This window comes from Parasteatoda tepidariorum, chromosome 2 (genome assembly GCF_043381705.1).
Source record: "Parasteatoda tepidariorum isolate YZ-2023 chromosome 2, CAS_Ptep_4.0, whole genome shotgun sequence".
Classification (NCBI taxonomy): domain Eukaryota; kingdom Metazoa; phylum Arthropoda; class Arachnida; order Araneae; family Theridiidae; genus Parasteatoda; species Parasteatoda tepidariorum.
The window spans coordinates 24,071,362-24,086,492 of NC_092205.1; the positions used below are offsets into that span (position 1 = coordinate 24,071,362).

The 15,131-nt window shown below is 32.8% G+C and overlaps 1 protein-coding gene across 1 annotated transcript; it reads right to left on the minus strand.

Annotated features, from left to right (window-relative positions):
- Positions 1–1,854: 1,854 nt before the first annotated feature.
- LOC122268237 (uncharacterized) lies at positions 1,855–13,978 on the minus strand. The gene is made up of 3 exons (XM_071187915.1): positions 12,365–13,978; positions 5,076–5,324; positions 1,855–4,569 (listed from the first exon to the last, which is right to left on the minus strand). Exons 1-3 carry the CDS (start codon positions 13,793–13,795, stop codon positions 3,154–3,156), a joined length of 3,096 nt encoding a protein of 1,031 aa, XP_071044016.1. The 5' UTR covers positions 13,796–13,978; the 3' UTR covers positions 1,855–3,153.
- Between the last annotated feature and the right edge of the window lie 1,153 nt (positions 13,979–15,131).

The window sequence follows — 15,131 nt, forward strand, 5'->3', positions numbered from 1 at the left end:
TTCAAACTCGGTTGATTGACCATATCAGATACAGAAACCATTTCGCAGACGTTCTCCAACGACAGTTTGGACATCAGTATTAATAAGCATCGTTTCTTCAAGTAATCCACTTGATATTTATCAGCCACTAACATCAGCTTCAACAATTTCTCATAATCAGTGTTGGTGATCGTGTCAGTGTACAGAAACTCCAAAAATGATTGCATAGTATCACTTTCGACATCAGGAATATCAACTACTCCAGTCAGAGTTTCCAGCATATCTTGATCGAACATGGCGGTGAACACGGGAGATCGGGCTGACAGCAAGCATTTGTGAGCCGGTATGATTTTGTCATGCGTCTTCAATTGAACGTCGCTATGCTTGTCATTCAATAGCATTTCTTTGAGATCTTCTTGCAGAGGTAAAGGAGAAACCATTAAACATGGAAAAGAATCATCCTGCGTCCAATTCTTAGCACTTGAATCCGAATTTCTACCGGAAATTATAATGGTACATATCAGAGTGAACGAATACGGTAAGTGAAAACGTGATTTGTCCACAAGCTGACTTTTTTCAATCCAAGTCTCAAATTTTTGGTTTTCGACGACTTTTTTTGGAAATTCGCAATCCGTTTTACGATTTTCCTCACTTAATACTGCGATTTTCAGTTTATAAGGTTGTAATAAGTTCACTTTTTCAATTTTTATGTTGATTCTTTCATCGGAAGCATGCATAATAATATCTATATGAATGCATTCATGAAATGGAACTTTTATTTTCTTCGCCCAATTTTCAGGACCAGGAATATTTATCTCCCACTGTGTATGGCTTACAGCCGGAATTTCCATCGTCCTTGCTTGTTTTTTGTAGCTTTCATCAGTTATGTGGCAGCGGACAATTAATGTCGGATAAAAGGATCCAGTAAATTTCCTATACTGTTCCAAGGAATTTCTATCTAGAAAACAGTCAATTTTACGGTTAGATCTTTTTGAAAAAGTGATATTTTCCTTTACGACTGATTTGAAAATCCTCCCATCAATATCAATCATTTCTAATTTGTATGTAACTGATATATTTTCAGATTTGCTGTCGTCCATTTCCCTGCCTAGACAACACATAAAAGAACTTGGAAGTGATTGATCTCTGTACAGTCTTAAATACCATTTAGTTCCCTTCAATGTTTCAGCCTCAACTACGGGACTCGTTTTCTGGTAATCACCCATTGTATTTATTAATTCATAGAGGTTACAGATTTCCCAAGTGAACGCAAACACTCCTTCAGTTTTGTTGGACATGATAAAAACCTTAATACTTTGAAAATTTACAGTGTTTGAAGCCTGAAATAAATATTTTTTATTCCATAAACGACGACTTATATAATTTTTACCCCATACTAGCATTTCATGAACTGATTACTTCTTCTCTTTCAGATGATGTAGTTGCTATGACATTGCAAGTGATAAGATATCAGCATTTTGAGATTTTTTTTATAGTGACTTCCTTCGAATTGGGCGTTGAATAGACAAATTTTAAATACTAAATAATTTATTACGAAACATGGAAGGTTCAATTATTTTTCAAGGGAATTCAAGACACAACAATCATCAATTTATATTTTGGAAAAACAATGCAATTTATTATCTTTCTCTAAAAAATGAATGTTATCTCAATACTGACGAGAGATAAGAATTGGTTTCGTTCGTTTTCATAAATCGGTTATAATTGAATAAGTAAACCTTTTTTTTAAAAAAATTGAAAATTTATAATTTAAGGTATGATAGTGACAACAGTTTTGCTTTTTTGCTTTTTTTATATTTATTTTTAAATTTCTTCATTTAAAAAAAAATACGGCAAATATTACCATGATAAAGCCAAACCATGTTTTTCTACAAATTGCAACTTGGTCAATTGATTGCATGCAAAACATTTTAACTACAAATATGTAATACACTGTAGGCAATCGATTTTATAATATAGCTCCGACAGCTTAAACTTTATTTTTTACCTTTTGATAATTTTAGCTATTTTTATTTTTAAAGAAATACGGTCAACTATCAAATAAAACCATGTTTTTCAACAAATCTCAACTTAATTCGTTGCATATAAAACATTTTGGCTACAAACATATAATGCACTGGTAAGAAATTCATTTTATAATGTAGCGACAACTAAATCTTTATTCATTTTTACATTTTTGTTGATATATTTATATCTTTTGCTTTTTTAAGAATAGGGCGAATATATTACATGAAACCATATTTCTCAAGTAATCGCAACTAGATCAATTTGTTGTACATTAAGAATTCAACTGCGAACATATTATACACTATTAACAATTAATTTTATAATTACTATTAACATGCAATTTTTTAATTCACTGTTAACAATGAATTTTATAATACACTCAAAATTCCATACGTTTATTAAACTGTATGGTCAATAAATCTTCACAAAAGCACTTAAGTATGCTGTTTTCATTGACCAATAAAACGCTTTTATTGAAAACTCGTCTTTTACACAGAAAAAAAGTTCCTAATCCATAAAACAGATCATCAGACTAGTTCTAATTTATGATTCAAATAACTAGCCTCTAACTAAAAATGGAGAAAAAAAATAGCAGTTTTTGAAAAATAATGTTCTTAAGAGGCATTTTTTTGTGTGGCTAATGATTTAAATAAGATGGCCTCTGATGAAAACATTTTAACTCAGAAATTTATAAATATTTTTAAAGAGCCAGATATCATCAAGAATATTAAAATAAAATAGAAAAATTAAATTTGCTTCCGATATTATCAGAAAGAATGGATTAAAAGAAGCCCTTTATCAATCGAAAAAGAAGAAGGCCAAAACCGCTGTGGCTCGATTCTGTGGTATCAGATTTTAAAGTGATTGGAAGAAAAGATTGACAGTCCAGGTTAAACCGAAGGCTGCCTTAGTGAAATATTCAGAGGAAGTCCTTGCCCCACCCTGGGAAGTCATGTCAAATATGATAGTAATGTGTGCTATATTATAGCGTCATCGATATTATGATAAAAACGATTCAATTGCTGATTTTAAAAATAAAATATACTTGTTATGTCAACGGAAAACCTTCGAAATAAATAAAATTCTAGCAATGATATAAATTTATAAAAAATGAGTTACTCACTTTCACATAAAGTGGTTATGGTTTTAATCGACAATCATTTTCAATAAAATATCATTAGCCAATTCCATATTCTCTTTCATCCACTTTGACCAAACAGAGGACGAAAGAATTTCTCTTTTGTTTGCTCTTATAAAATCGAATGCAGACAGTTTTAGTACTGGTTGATTTACCCTTTCAGCAACAGAAATTACATGGCAAATGTTTCCCACGCTCAATTTTGCAGTCAGTATTTGTGAGCATCGTTCTTTCAGGTTGTCAACTTGATATTTATCAGCCACTAACATCAGTTTCAAAACTTCCTCGCAATCGGCATCGGTTATCGTGTCAGTATACAGAAACTCTAAAAATGATTGGAGAGTATAACTTTCCACATCTAGAGTATCAACTACGCCAGTCTGAGTTTCCAACATATCTTGATTGAACATGGTGGCGAACACGGGAGATCGGGCTGACAACAAGCATTTGTGAGCAGCTATGATTTTGTCACGTGTCTTCAATTTTACGTCACTATGCTTGTCATTCAATAACATTTTCTTAAGATCTTTTTGCAGAGTTAAAGGAGAAGCCTTTAAACTTGGAGAGGAATCCTCCAGCTTCCCATTCTCTGCGATTGAATCAGAATTTCCATCAGAAGTAGTAATGAAACATACCAGAGTGAACGAATACGGTAAGTGGAAGCATGATTTGTCCACAAGTTGACTTTTTTCAATCCAAGTCTCAAATTTCTGGTTTTCGACGGCTTTTTTTGACAATTCGCAATCTATTTTACGATTTTCAGCACTCAATATTGATATATTCATTTTATAAGGTTGTAACGAATCCACTTTTTCAATTTTCATGTTAATTCTTTCATAGGAATCTTGCATTATAATATCTATATGAGTACATTCGTGAAATGGAACTTTTACTTTCTTCATCCAATTTTCAGGACCAGGAATATCTATTTTCCACTGTGCATGGATCACAGTCGGAATTCCCACCGTTATTACTTGTTTTTTGTAGCTTGCGTCAAATATGTGGCAGCGGAGAGTTCCTGTCGAAAACGTAAGTTTTTCCGGATATTTGCGTATTAAGAGTTTCACGGTATTAGAATCTAGAAAACTGTCAACTTCGCTGCTAGATTTTTTTGAAAAAGTGATATTTTCCTTCATGACTGATTTAAAAACCTTCCCATCCATATCAATCAGCTCTAATTTATATGTTACTGATATATTTTCAGATTTGCTGTCGTGATTTTCCCTGCATAGACAACACGTAAAACCACCTGGAAGTGATGATTGATTTCGGTACATTCTTAAATACCATTTTGTACCATTCAATTGCTTAGCCACAACTATGGGACTTGTTTTCTCGTATTCAACCGCTCGATTAATGAATTTCCAGATGAAGCCAATTTTCCAGTCGAACTTGAATACTTTTCCAGTTTCGTTCGACATGATTCAAACTTAATATGAAAATTAGCCGTTCTCGTCTGTGATAAATATTTTTTTATTCTATCCATAAAAACCTAAAACACCATTGGTCTTATCGCAAATTTGCCATTCGTGAACTATTATTTCTTCTTATCTGTTGACGTAGTTGCTCATATCATGTAATACATGCAAATGATAAGATATCTACGCTCTCAGATTTGCTTTTCATAATTTTTTTTAACTGATATCTGGTTTATACAATAACTAAACTCGGTGGAAAAGTTTCATTTTAAGATCCTTCATAATGATGTCACACTTGAAGGGGAGAGATGGGGTTTTTAAAATTGTCGCAGTTTATGAAAGGGGCACAGCGAACACATATTTTTGGGAGGGAGAAATTATCACTTTGCTCACTAAAGCTCCTAATTTGACCGATCGATGTATATGCATGCATTTAATTTTCTTCGATTAAACGTTATTTTGTTGCTAACATTTTGACTTACTATATTCTACTAATTTATTTCTTGTCTAACGATTTCATGCATAATTATTCCAGTGAATAAGCCTTGATTGTTCAGTAAATCAGGCACTAAACTGTTGTGAAGAACTAGGGTTCGATCCTCAGGCCCATCCGATTGATAGGTATCAGCTTGCCCAGGAAGTAAAGGCGGCTTGCGCTCAATGCTAACCTTATCGCCACAATCAGGCCTTCTGTCACGAAATTGAGGACTCTTAATTCTATGAGCCCCTTGACTACACTGAGCTCTTGCTTTCCTTTTTATCTAATCAATAACCATTTGATAAGTAAAAATAAAAAAGAGAAATAAATTAATTCACAGCTAAGATAAAGACGCAATTTTTCATTATCCCACGAATCAAATGATTTTGTCAATAGGTAAATCTCGTCAAATACCGAATAGACAGATTGTCAAATGAGCACGGGAAGCAAATAAAGATACCAGTTTATATAAATAATAACATTGAACCTACTATTACGTACGTAGTTATTTTTATCTTCCCAATATATTTTATTATTTAAATTTGTTTTTTAATAAAAGATGAAAACATACTGGTTAACCTTTTAAGTTATACAAAAAATAATCAGATGCATGTAAAACATCAATAACATATTACTCATTTATGTGCATGAGGGTACGTAATTCCCTTGCTAATTGTCGGTGAAATCTGGACAAGACTCAAAATGCATGTTTATGAAAATAAACTCGGTACAAAATGCGTTTCTACGAAAGAGGACACAGCTAGAGATTTTTTCCATTTTCCTAAACATGCATTTTGAGTTGCGTTCAGTTTTGTAAACACGCATTTCGAGTTGAGTTCATTTTCGTAAACATGCTTTTCGAGTTATGTCTATTTTCGTAAACACGCATTTAAGCTTTTTCTATTTTCGTAAACACGCATTTTAAGATTTGTCCATTATCGTAAACTCGCATTTCAAGCTGTATTCAGATTTACTAACTCATTCGTGACTTAATAGTTTTCGTTAAACTGAATGAAATAATGCAAAAAAATAAATCCTTAATTTTGGTGAAAAATAAATCAAAGCATAATTACCGCATCAATAACATTTTTATATCTGAAATGCTCTTTAATCATTTCTCCAGTATTGTAAAAAATAACAGAATGCTTCATTTAATAATTGTGTCATGACAGTATGAAGCAAGGTTAGAAATAATCTTCTGAAAAATTAGTGAGAGTGGGGCAATAACTTTTATCTTAAATATTAAATGATAATCAAAACTATGATACTTCCCTCCAGTTTAACATTGTTTACGGAGTATGTCAATCACGGAAAAATTTTATGTATTTAATAATTAAGATAAGTTTCTCCAATATATAAATAAATTGGAACTTTTTTTCCTTAACTTCATGCTGCATTCGTCTATAAAACAAACCAATCTGTATCCACCTATTCTCTGCTGCACCTTTTTAATTTTTCATTTTCATAAAAGAAATGCGAAGAGTTTTTTGAAGATAAGCCTATTGATATGACTCAATTTCTGATGATACTGACACATTTTATTGGAGCTCCATGCGATTGACAGACGAGCTTTTCAACTGTAAGGAGGGAATTAGATTTGAAGAAGTTTAAGAGATAAGAAATAGATACCTAGAACAATACTTATACATTCTGTTTTTAGTTCCCAAAAGAAAAAGCAAATTAAGTAATTAAGTAATTAAAAAAAGCAAATTAAGTTGTACCTTTTTTGTGTTTTCGCAATAAAAAGAGAAAAAAAATACATTTTCGTAAATGTGCCGAATGGCCTAGCAGATTTTGCTGAATAGTGAAAATCTTTGGGAGATCACAGTTCTTCCATCCCAGCGCCTTTGGTGTGTAATGAAGTGGTTTGATTACTTCGTACTTAAGCTGTACAATTGGCTTTTTTCTCTCCATATTTTATAATCGTTGTTAAAAACTAAATCCAGTTTTGGGTTTAGGTCTATCAATTTTCAACTCCGTAGCCTTGTAATTTTGAGGCCAATTCAAAAGACAAGAGAACTCTTGGATCAAATATTGGGAGAAACTAGAATTCGTGGAGGACTCTCTGATGGAACTAACCAGTATAGTTAGCCTGATGGCAAGGGGACTCTAATCCATGATCCGTTTAACACTGAGGATATTCTACATCAGCAATGTGGTCGATACGAGCCGGGAGCGGAATTCGTATCAACCAGCCATCGCTAGGATTCGAACCCGGGCCATCTTATTGAGAGGCGAGAGTTCTAACCCTTTAACCACCACGGCTAGCACAACGGACCATTGGTGATGATTAGGGAGATGATCCGAATGGATCCATGAGGATGATCCGAAGACATGCCATCACAATTTTGATCTTTAGCATAGATGATGACTTCCCCGCTTTGGTAGCCCAATGACCTGTACGCGAAGTCGAGCACTTTATGATAGAACAGTTTAATGAAGCTGGATACCGCACACCCTCGGTCCTTTTTCAAGTTGATCAAAATGATTACCCACCCGCAGATTGTGATGCTTGACTTCGCCGTCCTACTGGGAAGGAGAAGGGGAGATGCCAAAAAGTGTGACATACACATTTTGATTTCTGCAGATTAAATATTTTTATCCAATCCTATTATATACTTGTTTCTTCTTTTTTATTGGAAAAATTGCACACCCATCCATTACTGTTGTTTTGTTTAGAAAGTAGATTAAATACACATTTCAAATGCTTAAAAACAAAATTTAAAAAATGATCTATAACACGAATTTTGTTTTTAAACTGCTGGTACATTTTAATGTAGCGGGACTTGTCATAAGGGGCATTGGGTGAGGTGAAACTTGAATGTTTGTGACTAAGGTTAGGACAAGATCAAAAATATTGAATAGAAGTGCTTGTTATTGAAAAGTAATAAAAAAGGATAACTGTTTAATTTAAAGCAACATTTATTATTTAAATCAAATTTTTTTTTAAAAAATGTGTTAAAAAAGAACGTTTAGTTTAAATCTGTCTATTTCCGATAAATTATTAATATCAATTTTTTTAAGTCCCTCACTAAATCCCAGAAATAATTGAAGAGTATTTTCACTTCCTATAGGAACAGTATTTGTGTTGAAACGCGTAAATTGCAGGAATTTTGGTGAATTTTAGCAAAACTAACTTTAGTAGTAGAGTTTGAGATTGCGCAAAAAATGACCAGTTTAATAACTTCACATAGTAAACGGTTGTTACATTTGTTTAAGATTGGTTTATAGTTTCTTTCTCTATGTAGGGGAGAGTCGGGTAGCCCCGCTCACTTAAGGAGTATTGCTTATATTTCTGAATAATATTGAGTAATAATCAATATTTTTGTATGTTTCTATTGTTTTATCATCTAATTAAATAATGCAGAAGGAATAAATCAAAAAATAATAGTTTAACTTAAAAAAAATAGAAGTTAAAAAAAAACATGTTTTTCAGCTCTTCTCAAAATGTGTCGGGTAGCCCAGCCCAGTTACAAAAATTATGTTTTTTGACTGTTTTTTCAGGTGTAAAGGAAAATGACTAATGTATTGACAATAGGTAAACCTCGTTTATCATTTTTATCACAAAATTATTTTATTTATTACATATTTATATNAATAATAATCTTTGCAACCGTACTTTTATCGACGAAATAAAATTGGTTGTTGATACCCGACATTCATGTGAGCGGGGCTACCCGAAATCCCAATTTTTTTGTAAATTTGTAATTACTCGAACAATTTTTCACATATAGACTTCTTTCTTTGAATAAATTAAACTTAAGACTACATACTTTAATGCTGTATGTATAGAAAAAAAATTTTTTTAGTATTAAAATGAAGTTTAGGGGAAACATTCAACCAATTTTTCTTAATTTCATGACTACTGTATTCAACATATTTTCAAAACTATTGTTTACCATGTTAACAGCTGCATAAATAGTTGAAACTTTGAAAATAATCTTCTTTTAATATAACAATTAATGTCCGATGGCCCATTGACTTGAAAAAATATTCTTTACATATGAAATTGACAGTGGGCGGGGGTACTCGCTGGGCGGGGCTACCCGACTCTCCCCTACTAACATTTGAAAAATTAAGCCTACAGAAAACATGCATATATAAATGCATGAATGCCCAGACAAGCTAAACTAAATCAGTAGCTTAATTATTACGCCACAAAACTGATCCAGAGTCCTAAAATGGAAGCGTAGAGATGGGTCCAAATCCCATTGCAAACTTAAACTATTCAATTATTTATGTTTATTTATTGTTATACAAACATACAGACTTCTTCGCTCATTAAACGGTTCGGAGACCACTTTACTAATCCTTCGAAATACCAGAGTGTGTGTATTATCGGCGCTCGATATACTGTTTTTACATAAAGTGCACGAATATAGTAAGTGTACAGTGTATTAGTAGTATAAGTGTTCGCAATCTAACACAAAGTGCAACCCTGGATGCAGCTATTTATGTATATTTATTAATTGTTACCAGGATAGCTTACTCATTACAAAGGCTCGGCTTATGCCCTTGTCAAGTCAAAATAGACCTAGATAGAGAAGGACATCACAAACGACATTTACTGGGACACGAATCCACTATCTCCACGTTACATTAGATGCATGTTTGTAATGTCTTTCTCTAATTGGAGCGATCTATTCTTTAACTTGACTGCCCCACAGTGGACTGATCGTAAAGACACGGTTCCCAGCAGATCACCAAACTCAAGCATCACTGGTTGCGGTCAGTGTGCGGGTGGGTGACCACTTGGATCAGTCTGCGTAGGGACCGAGGGTGTGTGGTATTGGTCCTCGTTAAACTGTGCTACCGTGAAGTGCTCGACTTCGCGCGCAGGTCGTCGGGCTACCGAAGCGGGGGTGCCACCCCCTCCGCAGAGGATCAAAGTTGTGATGGCATGTCTTCGGATCATCCTCAGGGATGCTTCCCAGACCGTCGCCAATAGCCCATTGTGCAGCTCTAGTGCGACGTAAATTAATAACAACAATCTTTAACTTGACTAGGGTTTATAATGTATGTGAAACAATACACAAATACAAATAAATACTTGGAATACTAATATTTATTTTAATTTTATTTATCTATTCTTTTATTTTATTCATCTATTTTTCCATTATATATACCTATTACCTTATTTTAATTATCTATTTTTTTATTTTTATTCTTTTACAGCAGGCTGGTTCTTCCACCAAACGCTGTTTGAGTAGAGGAAGTGGGTTCGAATCAAAGCTTAGCCATGGATGTGTTAGTAAATATAATTTGTTTTAGATATATATACAGACTTCTGTGCTTAATGCGAAGAATGGCTTATCTCTTACCTAAAAGCAGAACAGACAATAAAAAAATGAAGAAAAAAAACAGTACAACGATATTGAACCCACTATCTCAGCTCTTCGGAGCATTTGGCAGAAAGACAACCACCCCACCAAGAAGGCCCTAATAACATGTTTTTTTTAAATTTGCACCTTGTCCTACAATATTGTTTTTCCGCTAACTGCCATGAAGCGTCAAAGTAGTGGATTCAAATTCCGCTGTAGCCTACTTCTTCTTGCTGTCATTCATTAATATTTCTATTTGTTTCTCAAACTGAGAAGACAGTTATTAAGCCGTGTCTTTGTAAATACAAATTTACAAGGACACCCATATAACCTTTCATACAAACCGTTAAATTTCAGAATAAAAAGGTACTATTCCGCAAAAGTCGCTAACTTATAGTTGATACCAATCGTGCTTAATGAATTATAGTTATTTGTTGTTGTTGTTGTTGTTGATTTACGTCGCACTAGAGCTGCACAATTGGCTATTAGCGACGGTCTGGGAAACATCCCTGAGGATGATCCGAAGACATGCCATTACAATTTTGATCCTCTGCAGAGGGGATGGCACCNTGAGTAATATTCAGTAATATCAATCAACAGTAATATTATTTCGTTTTATTTTTTAAAAAAATAAACCATGCTGTGAAATCCCATTTTATATTTTGTTTTAATTGAACCTGTTTTATATTATGTAAATTCAGAACCAAGTAAAGAATTAAATGGAAAAAAGATGCAATATTATTATCAAATTAAAAATCAAAATATAAATTGATAACTGTACTTATCATCGTGTTAACAATTTCTAGGACATTATATAAAATAAAAAAGATGATGAAAGTTATTGAAAGAAAAAGAAAGTGATTGAATTCTTTACATTTTCTTATCTTTTGATAAGTATTTTTAATGAGGTCATTTTTACGTGAGTAAGAATGTCTTAATGCCAGTTAACTGTTATTGTTATTAATTCATTTGCTATTATTTAAGTAACTAGGAGATTCTATTTCTCCTAAAAAGTATTTCTAATATATACTTGTCATACTTTTATCCAAGTGTCTTTCGAATCCTTATGAAATGAATGGTTTTCAAAAATAATCAACTGCACTTGATAAATATTTCTGCACAGGAAAGCAAAATCTTCAACAAAATAATTAAGAAATAATTTTACTAAAATTTATTAATGTCTATCATTTTAGTTCTAAAAAACATAGGAGAACATGGAACCTAAACCTTTGAACTATATGTTTCTTTTAAGTAGAGATAAATTAGTTCGTAACAATCACTTATTTGTCATGGAGTTGTTTTTGAAACCGAGAATAAGCTTTAAAACAGAAAAACAGTGCATTAAGCGAAAATAAAAGAAATGCATGCAAATAATTAGACACTCAGTAATGTAACACATTAACATATTGCGGTAAATGTTTTGTGCACTAAATTCTAATAAAGGTTAATGCACCAATGAAATAGATAAACTTTCAAAACAGGAAAAATAACAATAAAAGTAAAATGGGGCTCAACAATGAGTTCATCAGGAATTATTGAATCTCCTCAATACACGTCAAAAAATTTGGCATTTTGTCCAAATATGCTGTTTACATTTATTAGCTATTTATTATGTTAAGAATAACATTTTATTTATAACTTTATGCACTTACTACGAAGCTATTGATAGATATACGTGTTTAGAACAAAGTTTCTATCTTATCATTTGACAATCGGGCTAGACTCCACACATCCAGTGTTCATAAAAAAAAGTGAAATATATAATACTTCTATTAGCAAGTTTACAAAAAAATATGCGAATAAAATATCTAGATAGACGATACTTGGTGTTAAGAATCCTGTTTAATATATAATTGAATGCATACATGCAGATACAGAAAATCACATCAATGGCACTAAAAATATTTAGAAAATGTTTTCCCTGTAAAAAAATATCATTTTGTTTCTATCTTAAACTAAGTAACTTTGTGATAATAATAAACATTTCTGTTTTGATCTAATCTATTGATAATTTAGTCAAAATTTCAATAGCCAGTTTCATGTTTTTTTCCACCCATTCAGACCATTCAGGTGACTGAATAATTGCCATTTTGTTCGTTTTGATATAGTTTAATGCAAGCTGCTTTAAGGCTACTTGATTCACTAAATCAGCGACAGAGATCACTTTATAAATGTTCTCCGTGGATATTTTGGATATCAATATCTTTGAACATCTTTCTTTCAAGCTATTCACTTGATATTTATCAGCCACTAACAACAGGTTCAAAACATGATCAAAATCAGTGTTAGAGAATATGTCAGTGTACAGATATTCAACAAAAGAGCACAGAACTTCACTTTTTACATCAGGAATATCCACAACGCCAGTTTGATTTTCCATCATATCTCGCTTAAACATGGCAGAGAAAACAGGAGATCGGGCTGACAATAAGCATTTATGAACTGGAATGATTTCATTTCCAGCATGCAAATTCAAATCAGTATGTTCTTTTTCCAAAAGCATCTTCTTTAAATCCTTCTGCAAAGGTAACTTAGGAATCTCCAACAGACCAAGTCCGACACATGTATCATTTTCGTAAGAATAATTTACAAATTTCGACATTGAAGTACCATCAGAAATATAAATTGTACACACCAATTTAAATGAACACATGGAACATGCTTCACTTTTATCTTCTAGCTGGTTTTTCTCAAATGAAGTTTCAAACTCAGATGATTTGAATACATGAGAAGAATTTTTTAAATCTATTTCCATTCCTTCTTGGTTTAATATTGATATTTTGAGCTTCCAAAATTCCGCTAATGGTTGCTCCTTTGATTTTTCAAATTTTAAAAAAACTTTCCTCTCAGACACAGTCAAAATTATATTAATCGGATGTCGTTCTTCGATTGGACATTTAACCTTTTTTACCCAGTCTTGCATTACAGGAACTGTTATCTTCCAGTCGAATGAATGTTTTTTATTTTGTATTTCGGTTACAGCTTCACATGTAACAGATTGTTGTTTGTAGTTTTCACCAAATAACTGACAACGGATCTCTAAGATGTCAGTCTTCCAGTTTTTCATATCATGTTCAAGTTGTTCTACTTTCAAAAATTTATACATACCCATCCCAATTTCATCTAGGGAATTTCTTTCCATAGATGCCAATATTTCACCATTTGGATTAAGTATTTCTAATGAACAAGATGCTGGAAAACCATTTTCATTTTTCTCGCACTTCTTATTTCTGTATAGGAAGCATGAAATAAAGCCAACTCTTCCTTTGTCAAATCCTTTTGGGTACAGCGTTAAGAACCATTTGGTGTCCTGAAAATCTTCAGTACTAATCACAGCACTTTTTAATCTCTCCGCATTCTTCAATTGACACAGCGAATAATTTACAATTTTCCACGAGAACGTAAATACTTTTCCAGACAAAGATGGCATCATGAAACGCTTCTAAAATATTTCTGTTTGTAATGAGAGCAGAATCATTAAAATATCATTCTTTGTTCGAACACTGTGGGAATGCTTATCGTTCAGTGTTTTCAAAAGATTATTTTTCCTATTGCTGACGCTATTTCAGCTGATTATTCAAACGTGATAAAAAGTTTTATCATCTCACGAATTTCCTACTTTCATCGAATGCATTTGATAATAGTTGATAGTGTTACATTAGGAAACATTTGTTACATTGTAGAAATAGATCAGTCTAAGTTAATAAATACTAAAGAAGCACTTAAATTTTTTGACTGCTGGTTTTCTGGTTTCAAAATATTGTCTAAAAAGACTACATTTCCATTGTTTAGATACAGTGGTGCTTCAAATTAAAACATCAGCACAAAATTCTCATGATTTCTAGACTTTGTTGTTGTTGTTAATTTACGTCGCACTAGAGCTGCACAATGGGCTATTGGCGACGGTCTGGGAAACATCCCGGAGGATGACCCGAGGGCATGCCATCACAATTTTGATCTTCTGCAGAGGGGATCGCTCCCCTGCTTTTGTAACCCTCCAACATGCACGCGAAATCGAGCACTTTACTGCAGAACAGTTTAACGAGGACCGATACCGTGCACCCTCGATCCCTAAGCAGGCTGATCAAAGTGGTCACCCACCAGCTCATTGACAGCAGCAAGTGATGTTTGACTTCGGTGTTCTACCGGAAGCCGTGTCTTTACGATCTGTCCACTGCGGGACGTAAAATTATTTTACGTACAATTGCTCACGTTAGTGTGTACAATACAAAGATTTGCAGTTTAGGTTGCAGAAAGAGGTAAATCGAAAAAACACCAAGCAGAACATAAAAAGAAACATTATAAATTCGTTTAATTAAACTGAATCAATATTATTAAAACTGGAAAAACATTATTACAACTGGAACAGCATTATTAAAACTGAAAACCCTAAAGGATAATTCGAAAACAGCTATATGGGGTAACTTTGAAAGAAATTGAAAATACTAAAGGAAAACAAAATTTAACCAAATTAAATTATGAACGTCGAAAGCTCTTTGCATTAAACCATTGGGCATCTTGTTGTAAACATAATAATGTGCAATTTTTATATTAATTTTGCCAATAAACTATTGTTTAGTTTTTACTTAAATAAGTTATTAAAAGGATGTGCTTTTTTCCATAAAAGTTAAAACCCACACAAATACTTTTTTCAAAATTAAAGATTTCTCATTTTTAAATTCTTTAACCATTTTTTTTATAGTGACAGTGCTGAGTGCTGACCCGGTAGCTGAGCGGTAGAGCTTCGCGCTGTCGTGCCACAGGTCCTT

Excerpts from the sequence above, each read along its gene's own strand:
- LOC122268237 (XM_071187915.1), bottom strand. The coding sequence starts at position 13,795 with ATGATGCCATCTTTGTCTGGAAAAGTATTTACGTTCTCGTGGAAAATT. Across the intron at positions 5,325-12,364 it reads TTTTGACTAAATTATCAATA|ATAAAAAGGAAAGCAAGAGC; the intron begins GATTAGATCAAA and ends GTTATTGATTAG. Across the intron at positions 4,570-5,075 it reads GAATAATTATGCATGAAATC|ATCATGTCGAACGAAACTGG; the intron begins GTTAGACAAGAA and ends TATTAAGTTTGA.